General features: G+C 40.1%; 1 protein-coding gene across 2 annotated transcripts in view; it reads left to right on the top strand.

Annotated features, from left to right (window-relative positions):
• LOC105938373 (formin-1) overlaps positions 1-18,621 on the top strand; it is a 75,331-nt gene that overhangs the window by 13,332 nt on the left and 43,378 nt on the right. Inside the window, exons 3-7 of one of the 2 annotated variants that reach the window (XM_036150804.1) lie at positions 641-807; positions 5,223-5,340; positions 7,103-7,164; positions 10,120-10,862; positions 15,748-15,889. In XM_036150804.1, the coding sequence (XP_036006697.1) occupies positions 641-807; positions 5,223-5,340; positions 7,103-7,164; positions 10,120-10,862; positions 15,748-15,889 (1,232 nt within the window). Of the gene's footprint in view, positions 1-640; positions 808-2,869; positions 5,114-5,222; positions 5,341-7,102; positions 7,165-10,119; positions 10,863-15,747; positions 15,890-18,621 lie in introns of those variants that run through there. The other variant, XM_036150805.1, reaches the window with a different exon arrangement.

Here is an 18,621-nt window from a genome sequence, read left to right as displayed (position 1 = left end):
AGAAATGTAAAAGAGATTTTTGTCTTCAGAATTGTAGTGCACTTACCATTGTCAGGAGGGGGCAGTCTTTCCCAATTTAAGTCAAATTTAAGTCTAGCTGACAAGGTTCATCACTGTGAACCTTGAATCTAAGGTTGTCAATGGCTATTGTGCAGCATACTTTATACATTTATGTTGAACTAGAGATTTAATGATTACAAATAAATATTGCGCAGTAGTAAAGTCTATAAACAACCTCCTTGCATCTGTATGATGGTGTTGAGGGTGGGGGGAAAAAACTGCTAAGCGCAGATAAAAATTAGACTTAGACTTAGACAACTTTATTTGTCATTTTGTATGCACAGAGTGTGTACAGAACGAAATTTCGTTTGCATACAGCTTGAAAAATAGCTTGGCGGCCTAGAGCTTCTGCTAAAGAGTGTTTTTCTCCTGTTTATTTATGCCTATAAATTTAGATGCATGTTTTATTTCTGTCATTTACCATTTTGGTGATACATAAAGGTAGGATAATAAAACAGTTTGAGTTAGGTCATGTTGCTGTATATATGTACTAGTCTGGCATTTGTATTCAGCTTTTTCATCATTAATGCTTTAAAATAGACTGAGCAATTATCCTGTCATTCTTTGTTTATTTCTGTAGAAGATTCCCTCCTACGTCAGGATGATATTTGGATGCTGGATGGCGATGACCCTCAGGAGTTCCCCTCCTGCATTTCTCGCCCCAACCACCTTGAATTCCTTCGCATCACACCGCCCGAGGATGACATAATCGGGGACACGCCCTACTACCCCAAGCTGGAGTGCACGGTGAGAGATTGCAAACACGTGCAGCAAAACACCCATGACTGTTCCTCTACCTCGTGAGACTCATGGGGATTAGCCTCCATTTGGGAATTTGGTGGGCTGATTATGAGTCGTTAGAAATGGATTAAAGGGTCATAAATTCTAATCTTGAGACCCAGATCCAAAGCCAGAACGAGCTGGGATTATTTTACTCAAAACTCTCACGTTCAGAGAAATTAAAACAGCTTCCCTAACTTTTTAAGCACTTATTTAGGGCCCTAATATTTCATTTTTATTATTATTATGTTTGTCATTGGGCAGATTCACAATATATTTTACATATAGTCCTAAAAACAACCATTTAAGTGTACATCATACAGTTGTCTAAATTCCCTGTTTAAAATTGTTTTAATTGTGTTTAAGTCTGTGCAGATTCCATCACGCTGTCTAGTTAATGGCTCTCATTCCTGGCAGATTATCTGGGTGTGGATTTTGGCAGGTTTTTGTGTCAGCAAAGGCTATGCATTGTTTTCCCTGAGACACCTGCACTGCCCTGACTGCAAGCACAATTGCTTGACATACCAGTACAAAGTGCATGTTGTGCATGATTAGTGTGTTGTAAAGAAAGCAGCAGCTTGCTATCTCACATATTCTGCTGTGGCAAGGCCTCTTTTTGATTTGGCAACATAAAAGTGAATTCCCACTACATCTGGCACAAAACTGACAGCATTTCGGACTGATATGACTAATAGAAGCCAAAGAGCACTCGGATCATATACGACAAGACAAGATTTGAAGCACGGTAGCAAGTCCACCCTTGAATAGCTCATCAAAACAAAATGAAGGTTCGGGAGTGGCCTAGTCAAATTCCAGAAGTGAATTGGTTTAAGGTGCTGTTCCAGCTCTAAAACCCTCCAATTTGGCTAAAATAAAATAATTTTGCAAGAAAGAATTAACCAAATTGTTCCACAGAAACGTGACAAGTTCAGCTATCACAAACATGTGGTGACAGTCATTACTGCCAAGGAAGATAGTTTAAGGGCTAAAGGGAATTACTTTATTCACATGAGGCCAGGTTGGTTTAGTAGGATTTTTTTTATCCCTGAATTAATTAAATCATTCTGAACATGTATTTTCCCTCTTTACTCATGTTATCTTCGTATAAAATAAAATATGTTTGATGTGAAACAACTTTGAGTCAAGTGAAACAAAAAAGGAAACTAATGAAATTGTTAAGGGGTAGAACAGTTTTTCACTGCACGATGTGTTTCTGTTAGAACCTCCAGGGGAATTTACTGTGTAAATAGAGGTTGTTAATTTTTTTAATCTATAAAGCCATTTTTGCTGGAATATCATTGTTCATTAGTAACAGTTTTTTTGTTGTTGTTGTTCATTATTTAAGAGCTTAAAGCTTGCTGTTCCAAGTAGTTGGTCCACTTAGAATTTACTTAGCCAGGCAGTTGCTCTCAGGAAAAGTGACCTTTGGTTGCTATAGGCAACCACAGTTTAATCAGTTAAACCTCTGGGCTAACTTCAAACAACTCTGTCAAAATTTCTGTAGCAGATTTAAATTAGTTTAAGCTCTAACATCACTTAAAAACAACATCACTATGTTCATATTTGTTGGCCTTTTTTTTAAATGAAGCTACATTCTGTTAGCATGCTTATTGCAGCTAGCGCTAGCTTTTCAATTCTTTAAAGGTTCTTAAAAGCAATTTTATCGCACTTGAGTTGCATTCATCTATATGCTGTCAGCATGGAGAGCATGTTCAACTTAAATGTGAAGGTAGGTGAGCTAGCATGTATTTCTTTTTCCATCTGTGTTCAGCTCTTTAGGCTTATAATCACATTTTAGCATATTAGCTCAAGATGGCTATGGCTAGCAGGCTGCTGCCTAATCACTTCATCTTAATCCTTGTATTGCAGCAGCTTCAACGCTGCTTTACAGAAATCCACACCTCTCTACCTGACCAGAAGCTGATATCTCTCTCTGCGCCTGCTCTGTTTGCCTCAAGGAAGTAGAGTAAAGGTAACCAGACACCTGTATATGAAGAATCCCTCCCAGGAAGGGAGGGATCTAAAAGTGGGTGTGCTCAGTCTGGGTAGACCAGTGAAATTCCTTTTTGTTCCCAACTTGAGGAAGTTTTCTCACACACTAGCACACAAGGTTTGACTGTAAACTGAGGCACACTCAAAAAGGACGCACCGGGACTCTACGCTGGCACACAGGGAAGTACTACTGGCATCTTTGTGGAATATATCGCTCAAATCTTTCCAAAGAGTTGGGAATGCTTCTGTTAAGAGGCAGGTGAACTCTGTTCTCCAACCGGGCCGGGTTCATTACAGCAGGACAGGTTTCCAGCCGCTGAACAGCTTTGACTTCACTGGATGTGTCATGGGGATCTCGCTTGCTGGGAGTATACTTAACTTTAATGCTGATGATGTCAATCCAGGAGCCGTCTTCTTGTGATATTATGAAAATCAACTTTACGCTACCTGTAAAGGTCTCATCAAGCCTTCGTCCAGGAGAAGGCTAGAGAAATGTGGAAAGTTTAACCATACAAAGGCCTTTTGTTTCCATAAAGCATTGGAATTGAAACTGAAGCAGCTTGAATAACTACAGTTGGGAAGATCTTTTCAAGTGACACTAAAACTACGACTTGTAGAAGTAAAAATGGAGAGTGAAAGTAATAACTTTAAAGAACCTTCTGGTGAACAAGGAAAGCAGTCTGCTAGTTCCCTCTTGAATGCTCTCAACAACTTATTTGTACGGGATCGTTTTTCGGATCCTGCTATGCCTGTGTTGACATCTTTTAAAGAGCTGCCAGACGGAGGGGCTGATACAATGGAAGATTGTCCAACTAATAATGAGAAACCATTTCAGGAGGCTAAAACATTGATCAAAACGTCCTCTGAGCAAGTGGAGGGAGCCCCAGAAGTCTCGGGAGAGTCTGATCTTGTACAAGTCACAAGGGTAGAAACACATAGTGACACAGAAAATGAGGATGATCAGACGGCAAAAACCAGGACAGGTTCTTCTGATAAGTCTGACGTTTCTGAGAAGGCTCCTTTATCCGAAGGGGAAAATGCTACGAATGGACACGGGAAGGGAGATGAGCCAAAAATACCTGTTTTCAGAACACACGGATTAAGAGAAAGATCGACCATAGAGGCCATTTTATATTCTAGTAAGTTTGGTCGCAGAGGTAGATCTTTGCCAGCGAAGACATCGTCAGTGTCCAAGCAGGAAGATGGAGGTAGTACCAAGAATAGTCCCTCTAAAGAGTCTGTTATTGCAGAAACTGCTGCGGAAAATGCTAAATTGGATGTAACAGCAGCAGCAGTGGATGATGAGTATGATAGCATCGATTGTTCTCAGCCTGTTCCCTCTGTCATCTCTGGCAGTCAAGTATTAGAGGCATCAGTTCATAACTGTGATGCAGTCGCTCCAAACAATCTTCCAGAAACCACGAAAGAAGCTGAAGAGCCCCAACCTAATCAGATTCCTGAAAAATCAGTCCAGTCGTCATCCAAACCAGAGGAGCAACCAAAGACGTTAGGTTTGACCCTCTCAGGGCCTAAAGTACCACCGGAGTCTCCAAGCATCAGTCAGCCGTCTGCCAGCTCACCTGCACAGCGAACACCAGATCTAAAGACACCACAAGCAAGTTCTGCCTCATCAGTCTCACCTCCCTCCAACTCTCCATCCAGGGGTACACCGTTCGTTTCCCCACCTTCCTTCCAGATGCCAGCTCTCTTCAGTGGTTTGCGGGTGCTAAAAAAAGGAGCAGTGGGGGACGACAGGGAGGTGGTTTCAGAGATCAAGCAAAGGGAGAAGGATGCTGATCTGGCCCTGCTTAGCCTCAAGAAGACTGTGAATAAAGCCAAGCTTTTCCCCGAACAGAAGGTGGTCTCCACCGTCAAAAAGCCCAATGAGCCCAAATCCCTGGCAGCATCAAAAAGCACGGCAATGGGACAGCTTACTCAGAGGCTCAAATTAGACAATGACACCAAAAAGTCTAATGATGAGAAGAAGGAGGATGTAGAGGGCAAAAAGCATTCTGAGAACGGAGAAGAGGTTTCGGGGGAGAAGAAAACCGGACCAGAAAATCTGACGTGTCCACAGGAGGTAAAGAAAACCTCAGACCTGGCCTATGAGACCTTCAAAAACATATTTGGCCCCAAGACTGTCAAAAAGGAAAAAGCAGAGGTTGTTGACGTGGAAGCTGTGAAAAGAAAAATAAAAAATGACAAGGAAAATCTGCGGTTGATTTTTGAGAGAACTTCCAAAAGTCCTGGCAAAGACATCATGAGTCCAACAGAGCCCACCGTATGTCCTCACTGCATCTAAATTGACTTTTTGTTGATTGTTTTTTTTTCCTGCCCTGGTACTCTTAACGATCCTGCTTCATCATGTTGTTTTTTTTCCCCATATACAGACAGAGGTTTCTCCCACAGACAGCGAGGACCGGACTCCGGGCCGTCTGCAGGCCGTGTGGCCTCCGCCCAAGCCTAAAGATGAGGAGGAGAAGGTGGGGCTGAAGTACACAGAGGCAGGTAAGACCTTGAGGCTTGTAAGGTTATGCAATGGTGCTTTTGTTTGCTCTCTAAAATTAAAAACGCTGACAGCAGATCGTGCCATTTAAGCTGCAACATGGACACACCTCAGACTAATTGGCTTTAAGGCTCCCAGCCAGTAGAGCTGCATTTGAAACAGTCTCATACCTGGGTAATCAGAACCAGTGGAGTCCTAAGAGCAAAAACACTTCAAGTGAAAATTGAGCCATCGTTGTCCTATCCTTGAGCACTTCAAATGTTTTTCATAGAAAGCTTGGAAAGAATCATGTAGAGATTGAAAACATCTTTTTTTAAAAATCAATTATAGACCACACTGAGGCTGTTGCTTCTCTAGCTTGTGCCAATTATGTGGTTTTTGCTTCATGACACAACAATATAGCCTATTTGAGTTCTAGTAGAATCGGTTTCCTTGGCCCAGCTTGCACCGGAAAGATTTAATGACACAAATAGGTTAAAAGCACACATGGCAGATTCAATTACTCTGTAAAAAGCTTTGCTTTTAGACTATAAGTGTTGGCTTATTTGAAACAGACCACAGTGTCCCAATCGCTGCTCAGTGTTCCCTGTGGTGCAGATGTTTCAGAAGCATAGATTAAGATGAACTGATGCTGTTTAGTGATCTGTTCTCTACTTTCTAGCTTTGCACTTGCATAGAGAGTTTGGAATCCAGACAGCTCCATGTAGATGAAAATAGCACTTGAGCATGATTATTTATTAATGAATCATTAATTATTTGCCTTACTGAGCACTGCTTGCAAATATGAATATGTAAAAAGGATGACCCTGTTTGTAAATACATGTTGCAAACATTGTGACGCAAATCTGGATTTGAGATCCCACAAAATTATGACTGCAAAGACATGAAAGCTACAGATATCAAACACAACAAGCAGACAGTACACAAAACGAGCAATCATTAGAACACCTAGATCATCATTTTTGGATAATAGTGCATGCATTCTCTCTTGTTTATTATAAAGTATATACTAGGACTTATTAGTACATGTTCCCAGGTTTTAATGTAATGTTTTGTTTTTAACTGACTTCATTTGAAACAGCAGACCAACAGTTTTGAGATTTGACCTGTTGATGCTGTGTTTGTTTTTTCTTGAAACGTTGAAGCTTGAAGCTGGGGATGATGTCCCACCCGAGTAGAGCGCGTTCATGTTGCAAGTCAGCAAACAAAGGGATTAGCTAACTGTTGTGTCGGTAGCTACTATTAGCAATATTAGCAGCTAATATTTAAAACCTAAAAGAAGCATGTTCACAACACGACATTTTACAGCAGTATTGGATCTTAAACTAACTCAGGGCATATGTGTGAGATTCTACTTTTCAAGTTTTAATTCTGACTTCTGGAGGTATTCTTGTTTTGTTTTCAACTGGGAATTTGGAAAAAGACAACACCACAAATGTTTTGTTTTCATGAACGCGGCAGTGTACATTAGAGCTGGTCCGTGGAGTTGTTTGAAACTCTATACTGACAGTGATCCACCTCTCTGTTGCATTTTTTTCCTAATCGGATGCACCCACCCCTAAAGCATGGTGACTCAATACAGCAGTTCATTTTAAAAACACAACTATTACCATTTGCTTTACACTTTACACAACCAAAGTGAAAATGTTAGTAAGTAGCTGTGATTAATAAACCAAATACACATCCTCGCTTTGTATAAACGTATCCACTAGACTGTGCTTGTGTTTGCATTTGAGTTTCTCTGTTGTCCTTGTGTGATTTCAGAGCACCAGGCTGCCCTCTTGCAGCTGAAAAGAGAGTGCAAGGAGGAGCTGGAGAAGATGCATGTAAGTTGACACAGTTACTGATGTGGATTAAAAAAAAACATATAAAGCACAAAAGAACATTTCAAATGCACCTATCTCTTCAGTTATACAAATCAAGAAGTAAATCTTATAATTTATGCACAAACATCACGCTCAACTTGATATAGTTTTGTCAGTTATTTCTAATTATTCTGATAAACATGGTTTATAATAAACAAAAATTAAACTTTTATTTGTGCAGATATGAAATATTACATGACCATTAAAAACATTGTTTTACACTGAAATACAGTATCTGCCAGCTATTAAGTCATATGTCCCTGTGATGCATATGCTGGGATATGCATTCAATACTTTGCTGTGGCTCATTTTGCATTAATTACAGCATTGTGCTGTGTAGCATGGAGACAATTAGCATGTGGCTCTGCTGAGGTGTTAGGAAGCCCAGGCTTCTTTAATAGCACTCTTCTGTGTTGTGGGATCTAGTGTTTCTTCCTCCATTGGGTTTAGGTCATGTGAGTTTGCTGACATCAAGTAAAGTAATACCATGAACATTTAACCAGGTATTGATAGATTTGGTAGTGTAAGTAGGTCCCAAGTCCTCATGAAAAACCAAGTCAGAATCTCCACAATGCTTGTCAGCAGAAGGAAGCATGAAGGGCTCTTAAATATCCCTATAGATAGCTGTGTTGACTTTGGACTTGATAAACACAGTAATCCAAAGCCCCAGCAGATGATATGGCTCCCCAAATCATCGCTGACTGCAGAAACTTCTCAGTTGACCTATAGCAACTGGTTTCTGTGCCTCACCATTCTTCCTCCAGATCCTGGGAGCTTGATTTCCAAGTGAAACTTGCTTTCATCTAAAAAAAGGATTTTGGGCAACTGAGCAACATTCCAGTCCTCTTTCTCTTTTGAACCAGTTAAGAATCTTCTGGATACTCTGATGCAGGAGTGTTTTGACACAAGGAATGCTACAGTTGTGGCCCATTTTCACACCATCTGTGTTGTAGCTCATGAAGCACCAACTCCAGCTGCAAGCCCATGTCTTGGGAATCTCCCCTAATCTCTTGAATGGCATTGCTTTCTGTATTTTTCTACCACATTTTTTCCTTCCACTTAACGTTTAATTTATATGTTGGGATCCACACTGTTAAATGCCAAGTTCTTTAGTAATGACTTTCGAGGCGTACCATCCTTGTTAAAAAAATGTTCACCTCAGCAGTCTTTCCCCGTGATTGTGCCGGCCATAATGTATTTACTTAAAATAATTTTCCCTTTGAGTTTGTGGAATATTCCAATTTTATGATGAACTAGACATTGTGTTTTTACTAGGTGTAAGAATGAATCACCAAGATTAACAAACACTTGACAACATTTACTCTGTGCAATTAATACATTTTGAATGGATTTATGAATAAATTAACTTCGCAACAATATTGTAATTTATCAAGATTCACTTGCATATCCAATACGTTGCCCAGCATAGCCAATTATTGAATGCGAGGCTTGACTGACTGTGGAGCTTTACCATCACTTGCCCATTTAACACACAACTAAACTAAGTTTATCATGAACAGAGGAGATAATTTGGTGCTGATTTTTGCAATTGACCATTTTGGCCACAGGATGGCGCTAAAGGAGCGCACAATGCCCATATGCAGATCCTGCAGTCCGGCAATTTATGTATAGGTTTACATGGGATTAGTTTATCTCCGTGCATCTTCAAATAACTTTATCAACAATTTAAAATCTTTGTTACCATGTGTTATTTGAGTTGAGTCAGACATTGGTTCACATAACATCTTGAGCACAGACACAGGATATAATACTGGAGCCTAAAGCATGCAAATATACTTTAGGGTCTGATAAGATTTGTATCCAAGTCTGCTATCAGTCCCTTTGCGAATGATATGAATTAGTCACTAAATGCTCCCCTAGTGATACACTTATTGCCGCAGTAAATTCTGTGCATTAATCTTAAGCCTTCGTTTACAGAACTGTGCAATCAGACATTCCCTACGACATTTGATAATGGAAATAGGCCTTACCAGTAGTTTATTGAACATGTAACAAACTTCTCAGCAGGGGTCGATAGCCCTTACAGTATTTGGATAGAAGCTGTTTTTGAGTCTATTAGTTTTTAATGTAATGTTTCTGAAGTGTTTACCTGATGGAGGTAGGTCAAACAGGGATCCCACAATACTGGGATCGCTGTCCTCCCCCCACAGGCAGCCAAATTCTTCCTCTTCTGCACTGTGCAGTTCCCATATCATACAGTAATGCTGAGACATAAAATGTCTAGCAGCTCCTAGAAACTAGGTGTTTAATAACTGACAAATCAGGATATTTTAAACTTCAACTAACTACATTAAATTGAGATGAAAGTGTTGTTTTTATGCTGGCAGTCTTGGCCAGGGCACCCCTTGCAACAGAAACAGTAAGTCTCAGTTAGAACTTGCCTTTGCTTTATTAGTAAGTTTGCTGGAAGCTTTTGTTTTATTAGCCAGGCTTTTGGGAGGTAATGCTATTCGCAGAGATGCATGTTCCCCTGGGAAACCGACAACAGAGGGTGTAAATGTACCTGATTTTAAGTTGACAGAAGGTAATAAAGAACATGTTGAGGATTTATTGCCAAGCCTTTTTTCTTTTGAAAACATTACTGCGGTGTAACTGGCATAGATTTCATTGTTTGAAATGCCAGATGAAAAACTGGAGTTACCAGATTTCACATGACTCAGAAGTTATTATAAGAGCTGAAAAACATTTAGCTGAGAAAGGTTTATAATTACATCATTGTTATTCTTCAGTAAAAGATTAATCTTCTCAAGGGCACTTTTAAGGGGTAATTATACTCTGTAATCTGAGTTTAGTTCAAGAAAAACACTTCCCACTCCTTGATACAGTTTTATTAAATGATGACTGTAGTTTGAACTGCTCTGTAATTGTTTTATGCCTGGCTTTCTGCTTTCACAGGCTGAATTTGAGCTTCAAATCTTCCGACTGCGAGGAGAGCATGCTGTCTCAGTGTCACAGCTGGAGGGAGCCATTGCTAAGCTGCAGAAGGAGAAGCTGCACGGCGCGGGTCAGGATCATAGCCCTGTCTGCGATGTGGCTGTGTCCACCTCAGACGATTTGACCTCTAAGACCTGTCGCACTGTGGGGATCCAGACTGACAGGGAGACCTTCATTAGGAGCCCAGAGGGGAATGGAGGGGAACTCGCTCAAAGCCCCAACCAGAACCTACGTAAAAAACTCAACTTGGATAATATCGGACTAAATCTCAAAGACGAAACAGGACCTTCTGGACCTCCACCACCTCCTCCCCTGCCGAACTTTTCAGGACCACCACCACCTCCTCCACCTCCACCTCCTCCTCCAGGTTCCGCATTACCACCACCACCACCTCCTCCCCCATTGCCAGGCCAAACTGGAGTCCCACCGCCACCCCCTCCACCACCCCCTCCTCCCCCAGGTGGTGGTCCCCCACCCCCTCCGCCTCCACCTCCTGGCCTACCTGGAGCCGGACCTCCACCACCTCCACCTCCTCCAGGCTGCGGACCCCCTCCTCCACCTCTTCCAGGCTGCGGACCCCCACCTCCTCCCCCAATGGGGGCATTCCGCCAACAAGTCGAGGCTGCCCCAAGGAAACCTGCCATTGAGCCTGCCTGTCCCATGAAGCCTCTGTACTGGACTAGGATACAGATACAGGAAAACAAGTATGTAAATATACATATGTTTGTTAACAAATCAGCACAATATATGTATTTCTATTTATTTGCAATAGAGACCTCTCAATTAAATCTGGTGCAAAACCAGCCTGCACAAGTCAAAGTCCACCCGTGCATAATTTATTCTCAGCATGAATACAGCTTTTCTGTGAAGGCCTCAGAAGTTTGTTCGAGAACAGCAGTGAACAAGCAGTACAGCCCAGGTCAGGGATCAGGTTGCGGAGAGCTTTAAAGCAGTGAGGTTATACAACAAGTCCCCAAGCTTTAGATATCTCTAAAGGTTCTGTTCAATCCTTCGTTTTAAAAATATAAAGATTACGAAACAGTTGCCGACGTGCTAAGACCTGATCATCTACCTAAGCTTTGATCAGAGAAGCAGCGAAATGGACCACGATAGCTTTGTAGGAGCTGTACTGCTCAGGTGGGCAAAGCAACTATTCGATCGGCGTTGCACAAATCTGCTCTCAATGGAGGAGTGGCAAGAAACAAGCTATGTTTTGAGAAAGTCACAATAAGTCCTGTTTTCAGTTTGCCACTAACCATGTAGCAGACACAGCAAACCTGTGAGTCAAGTGAGACCAAAACCCAAAGTTTACTTAGCAGGAATGTGCTGTTTGAGGAGATAAATTAATTCTGCACAGCATTCTGAAAATACAATTCCCACAGTTCAACATGGTGGTTGCAGGATTTCTTTTCAACAAGTATGAGGAAACTGGTCAGAGATGATGAGAGAATAAATGGAGCTTTTTACAGGACAATCCTGGAAGGGAACGGATTAAAGAATTGAGGTCAGCGGTTCACCTTCCAGTAGGAAAACAACCCTGAACATAACGCCACGGTTACAAAGGAGTGGCTTTATGCTGGTGAAGATTCTCAGTCATCCAGGTCATGGTCATTCCAAAAAAAGTAAAAAACAAAGCAACTGGACTTGTTTTCCGTAGTTGAAGACGTTTCGCTTCCTCTCCAGGAGGCTTTCTCAATTCAAAAAGTCTGGAGTAATGTGCAGTACCAAGCTTTATACTGCTGCCTAACAAAGGCCTTGTAATGGCTTAGACAACATGCAAATTCAACCGAAACAGGTCCACCCCTTAGTAATGGGCGGTCGTTAAAGTCATTAAGGCAGCAGACAAGTCCAGTTGCTTTGTTTTTTGCTTTTTTTGAAAGGAGTGGCTTAAATCACACAACTTTCATGTGTTAGAAAGGGCAAGTCGAAGTTCAGACCTAGAAGACCTGGAAGTTGAGAAACACAGATGCCAAATTTGAGCCGTTTGACAAGATGCAATAAGCAAAAATATCAGTCTGTGGTTGTGCAAAGCTGGTAGAGACATACCCTAACAGGCTTGTAGCTGTAATTGAAGCAAAAGGTGGTTCAGGGGGGCAGAAAACAAATTTGTGCCACAATTGATTGACTTGTGAGGAAAACATTTATCCTTCTCTACTGCTAAATGATGTGCTACTTTAGGTTGAAGAAAAGGTGAAAATGTTCAAAGTGTGTAAATACCTTTGCAAAGCTCTATTTGCCGCACCAAGTATACAGTCTCCCAGTTTAGCTTTGCTGGCAGATTTCAGATTTGTGATGCATGGTCTCATTTAAGGGGGTTCAGATCTTCTAGTCAGCCTTAATGGGTCACATAAAAGTGGCCTTAGCATTCATAGATACAGTCGTTGGTCTGCATGGCTTCATTCAGGGTTTCGTTGGGATACTCTGTGACAGTTAAGTGGGTTTATCAGACCATTTGCAGTAACTGTGATTGTTGCCTCAGAGCGCTAGTCTTCAAGGTTTATTGCCTTGTATTTCCATGGTTGGATTAGCGGGTGAAAGCTGATCTGTGGTTCTCTTCCAGGTCCTCGGCTGTGCTTGCTGCTCAACGGCAGCTTCATGTCGGCTATAAATCAAACTGTAAAGAGACAGGTTAAGGGGCATTAGATGGGTCAGATGTTTAACTACTCTTAGATCAGGGCAGGCAATGGTGTGAGGGTCTGTCTTATAAGACAGAAGCAATATCTGAGCAGTTTGCAGGGCAAAGCTACATTGAGTAGCTCTCTAAAGTCTACAAACGTAAAATTGCAGGTTTTTCTGAGTTAACAAACAGAAGCAGACCCCTTTTCCTTTAAATGTGACAGATATATACCATTCAACTTGGACGTGAATAAATCTTTCATGCAGAAAAATATAAAAAATATATATTAGAATTGCAGTAATCTGCTCACATAAGGGTGTACCCCCTTATAACTGGCAGAAACGCCATTTTATTTACTTTTAGCATTGATTCTTCTTGAGTTCACACCTCTCATCAATTATATTAAGGCTGATGAAGCTGAAATTGTCAGATGTTTGTAAAGCTTTCCTAATATTTGCTCACTTGGATCTCTTAATTCATTAAGCCAGTTTGCAGAAAGGTTACAACAGATCACAGTCTCGATGTATAAACATCCAGTCTCTAACAATTGCAGCTTGTTAGAGAAGAAGCCTTAAGAAGCATGCAAAAGGATGCCCAGCAAATAGAAGAAAGTTTGGATTGCTGTAATTTCCCACTAATAATTGAAAAAGGTGTAAAGAAATGTTTTTATTAAAAACAGATTTTATAAATACAGATTTATTTTTTACTATACCTCTTTCATGTTTTCATTTGTAAGCAAACACAAACTTCATGGTTGACTGAAAATAACAAATCTAAATCTGACAGTGGTAAGAAACAATTTGGTCTTTGTCACAGCTTAGACATTCTTCAGTAATTGAAGAAAAAAATGGCACCAAAGGGGGAAAAAAATTAAATAAATAGGACAAATTTAGTAAAATTTATTAAAATAAATCTGTCTCTCTAAAAACAGCAATGCACCAACTGCAGGTTGTTCATGTACGAGCCACCAGAATTGACAAAAGCCCCTGGAGATGCGTCAAAACATTTTCAGAAATAACTAAACGAAAGTCCGGTTGCCTCCCATAAATTAAGCCTGTTTGCTGTTGCAATGACCCGGATAACTGAGGATTTACACAAGAATCAAAATAAAAGACTAAAACTGTTCAGTGTCTGCTAAGAGGACAGCAATACAGGAGCTTTAGGACTTTCCAAAAGGAACTGGTGTTGCTCAACAAGTGACAACAATGTCCCAAATTCTCCATATGTTTGGTATAAGTAGGGTTCCAAGACTGATGTCTAGGCCTGTCTAAAATCTCCCACAACCTTGTGAAACAAATGTGCTATATTCTGAAGAAAGACACTATTCTAAAAGTTATGTTCAGCACAGAAACACCACTTTGCATCACCATCAAAGAGCCATGCCCAATGTGAATGTGGTGATTTTCTGTTGATGGAACTGGGATCTTATAAATGTAGTAAAGTGAATACTCCACCAACACTGACCAACACATTTCGACTTGTGGCCTTCCATCAAGGTCATTTTCTTTAGGATCATATGACTCTGATATAGGAAAAAGAGTTCACTAGTACTTCAGGAACTTCTCAAAACCTTGAGATGTCTGTTAGAAAGCGGAAGCTGAACAGGTATTTAACTTTTCAGCATCACAATGAGTCCAAAACATCCCAATAAAGGAATTGCTCTACCAGAACAAAGTGGAAGTTTGGGACAGAAGATGTCCTCACAACCTGATAGTGGTGAAGAATATTTGCAGAGTAATTTGGGCAATTATTACCGAGTCAGACATGTTAATGGAGTTCCTAATAAAATAAGGCTGAATTCTGATAATTAAATCAGAAGCTGCTTTATCAAAGTATTAGTTCAAGAGTCTGCCCACTTATGCTACTACTTGTTTTACTAAGTTTCTTATTTGTTATATTTTATTTCCTCTAAAAAAATTGTAGTTATATTGTATAAGACATAGATCACATAAAAGGGAGCTCTTATGTTTAAAAAAAAAAAAACTGGAAATTTAACAGGAGTGTCGACACTTGAGAGTCACTGTATCACTGAATTTGAATTAATTCACAAAATATAGAGCATGGAAATCTTGTTTGGGACTCGGGTGCAATTGTCTTTATCAGTCTTTTGTCCTTTTGGAGTTAACTGTGACGCTTTTTAGCCAAGTTCAGAACAGAGAACAGAACCCACACAGAACCACCATGTTCTGAACAGAAAACCTTTTTAAGAGTAGTCTTCTTACTGCAACAAGTCAAGGCAGACTTTTTTTTTTTTTTTTGCAGTTTAAACTCTGATGACCTTTGTTAATGCCTCCCCCCAGATTTACTTTCTCTGTAAATACGCCTTGACAGATGAGCCGTAATGACTTTTAAGAAGAACTGCAACGTGTGAGAAGATAGTAGAAAATTATGAGCATCAAGCTCTTTGTTTAGAATAGGCTCGTTTGATTTCAAAGCTGTTGATTGGGCTGTTGATGTCAGACTTTGTGGGGAAAAGCAAAGCCAGATGCGAGCAAAGAAGATGTGTTTGCAAGAACAACACGCTGAACATCTTCTTGACTTTAGCCACCTCTTCTCTCTGTCTGTTTGTTTTTCCTTCCCCTGTAACTCAGCAACTTCCAAAAACAAGAGAGTTTCCCTCCCTAATCTTTTTTTTTTTTTTTTTTTTTTTTTTTGTCCTTGTGGGAGACGGTCCCATAATACAGAAACAAGTGTGCCTGAAACGTTTGTTATTTTTATCACCTAGCTCATAAACATAGCTTTTGAAAGTGGAGATCGCAGGAACTCCTGCCAAGTTTTTGTCGGCCTGCGAAATGGAAAATGGAAAACAGCTCAAATAAACATTAAATGAGTTTCCACTATTTTGTTAACCTTTTTTGCTTGCCTGCCTGCTGTCTCGGCTGCTGAGATAAAATGTTTTGCACTTTGTTACCTGACGTTTGATGTCTTGTTTTGTATTGAAATCAATGTTTTAATGTTGTTGTTTCGTTTAGCAACAACACACTCTGGGGTGCTCTGAAAGAGCCCGACATCGTCGACGCTAACGAGTTCGAAGATCTTTTCTCCAAGGCCACAGTCAAGCAGAAGAAGAAGCCCTTGTCAGACACCTATGAAAAGAAAACCAAAGCTAAGAAGGTGGGTGCTCTTCCACAAATCGTGCTGTATGTTTTCACCTCTTATTACGAAGCACTCGAATGTTTAGTGACTTGCAAAAGTTTTCAAAGCCTGTGAATTTTGTCATATTTATTCACGTTTCAACCTAAACTCACCTACCTAAACTTACCTCATAGACCAACACAAAATAGCCTCCTTTATACATTAGGGCTGGACAAAAAAGCATATTGATAAAATAGAAATCATATTGATCAATATTGATAATTATCAACAAATTCAAAACATTTTATGACCATGTTATGCTGTTGTTTAGCAACTAATATTTAGATAAAGAACACAGAAATGCTGAATTCAAACTCATCCCTTTATTCAGCCAACTTTTTCACCAAAACTGCAAGTTTTTAAAAAAAGAAAAAAGGAACACCTGCTCTCTAAACATTTTGAAGGGGTTGGAGCTTGGTGACTGAGTTTTCCTGGGTCTGCGTTTGTGATTGGTTGGGAGGATGTAATAACTGTAATATTAACATACATGGCTAGAATGCAAAAGGAAGTAAAACTGTTATTCTGTTGAACTTTTTATTGACCCATTTTTTTCTATCATCGATATACGTCTATCCATCAATATATATTGTTTTTGAATTGTCGTCCATCACATCTAGAAACAGACATTTTTGCCTTTTCTGCTTCACAAAAGCTCAAGAATATTGAGATATGAATGCATCCCATCTGTGAATATCAGATTTTGATTCTTGCCACATGTTCTCAATTAAATGTATGTGTGGACTTTGACTGAGCCATTCCAACACTTGTATAGAGAGGAACCTAGGGCCCAGTCTCAAGTCGTTTGCACCTCTCAACAGGCTTACTTCCAGTATTGCCCTCTATTTAGTTTCATCCATCCTCCTATCAACTCTGATCAGCTTCCATGTATCTATGAATCGAAAGCATGACCATGTTTAACAGTAGGGATGGAGTATGTATTCAGGGGGATGTGCACAAGCTCAAACCTGGATTTGTTTCTGGTTTTATTTCAAATATTATTTCCTTTATGCTCCCCTTCCATGGAGACCAGATTCATGGCATCACAGTTGATAGATTGTACAATCTCTTCCAGTTAGCGTGTCCTGATGTTTGCTTCGGTAATTAACGCTCTTCTTGCCCAAATGTTTAGTTTAGGTGTCAGGCCACATCTTGGTAGGTTTTCAGTTTGACTCTATTAATACTTTGGTGACTTCTTATTAGAATAAAATATGGTGAACACAGACACACAGTACACTTGTCTGATTTTTGTTTGTGGAAACTTTGGCGGTTTTTCTGTCCTCTTCACATTTAAATCACAAAGGTGTGATGGATCAACTTTGTGTTGATCACATAAAATCCCCCAAAAATATATTGCAATTATTTGACTGATTACACTGCAAAAAGGGAATTAAAGGTAAATAAATTTTCTTGAAATTAGTGTTTTCCTTGATTTGAGCAGAATGAGTATTAACCTCTAAAGAGGTAATTAGATATACTAAGATGATGGAGATGAGTTGTTTCTATTTTAAGTACAAAAATCTTCATCATATCAGATAATTTAAATTTGCCTGCTCAAAGCAAGACAAACACACTCATTCCAAGAATATTTTGCTTACTTTTAGTTCCCTTTTGCAGTGGTGAAAGAATGGGGAAAGGTTGAGAGGTTATTAATGTTTTTGCAATGTGGCAAATCAGTAGAAAGTGGCAATTCTTACCTCCAAACTCCTCCTTGCAGTTCCCAGCAGTCAGCATGATCTTTTAGTAACATGCTCATGTTGCACAGGACAGTATGAGATAGGTTTACTTATTTTAATTTCACTCGTGCAACCTTATGTCAAAGTATATTAAGTAAAGAAAAACAAAGAGAGATGTACTCTTGCTGGATTGATCCACCTTTATCTCTGTCACACTTTTCGGTGTCTCTTTCCAATGATGCAACTCTGCACTACTCCTGGAGCCAACTCTGTGTCAGCGTCCTTTCTGCCTTATGGTCCACTCTGTTGGCGTCCAAGCAGTTAAAAAGCAGCCGCTGCCCCAGACGGGCCCTCTAAATCTATACACATCCCCTATTCTGATCAATTTGCAAAGGCTCCACTTTGCTCCAGAGAGCCAATGTGGGTGCTTGTGTGCGTCTCTCCATTCAGTCTGGTCACTCAAACTGTCCAACATTTGATCCAACTCAGACTACTGTCTCCTCTCCTGGCTTAGGTCAGCTTGGTGGAGCTATGACCACTGTTACGGAAACTCTGCTGATACCAATTTATGTCATTTGAAAATAAACCCCAGCTTCATTCGTTGTTTAACAGAACTGATACAGCACACGGGCCAGCTTATCCTTGTTTAAACATTTTGTTCCTTAAACCTGTTTTGCATTTTTGTTTTTAGATGTAAAATCTCTCTGTGATTGTAGTCCAAGTCCAGGATTAAAGCTGGAAACAGAATCCATGAAGGCATAGTTGGAAGTCCAGGTTACTGGAAAGCGTGTCCTAGTAATAGAGACTTGTTTACTTGATCTTTGATTCCCTGCAAGTTTACACTGATGATGATGATGATGATGACTTCCAAAAAGTTCAGCTTGAGAACAGGGGGGAATGACAATGGGGCTAAAAACTAACTGTTACTGAGCTGAGTACGACTGCATAACAGAGGTAAACATTACAGGAAATAGTGCAAAAAAGGTCAAAGCTGATGGTTTATGGAAAGAGGCAAAAAAATTGTCTTTACAGGAGAAT

Source organism: Fundulus heteroclitus, chromosome 19 (assembly GCF_011125445.2).
Source record: "Fundulus heteroclitus isolate FHET01 chromosome 19, MU-UCD_Fhet_4.1, whole genome shotgun sequence".
NCBI classification, from domain to species: domain Eukaryota; kingdom Metazoa; phylum Chordata; class Actinopteri; order Cyprinodontiformes; family Fundulidae; genus Fundulus; species Fundulus heteroclitus.
Note: the sequence above shows the minus strand (reverse complement) of the source record. Positions and strands in the feature narration are given on the sequence as shown.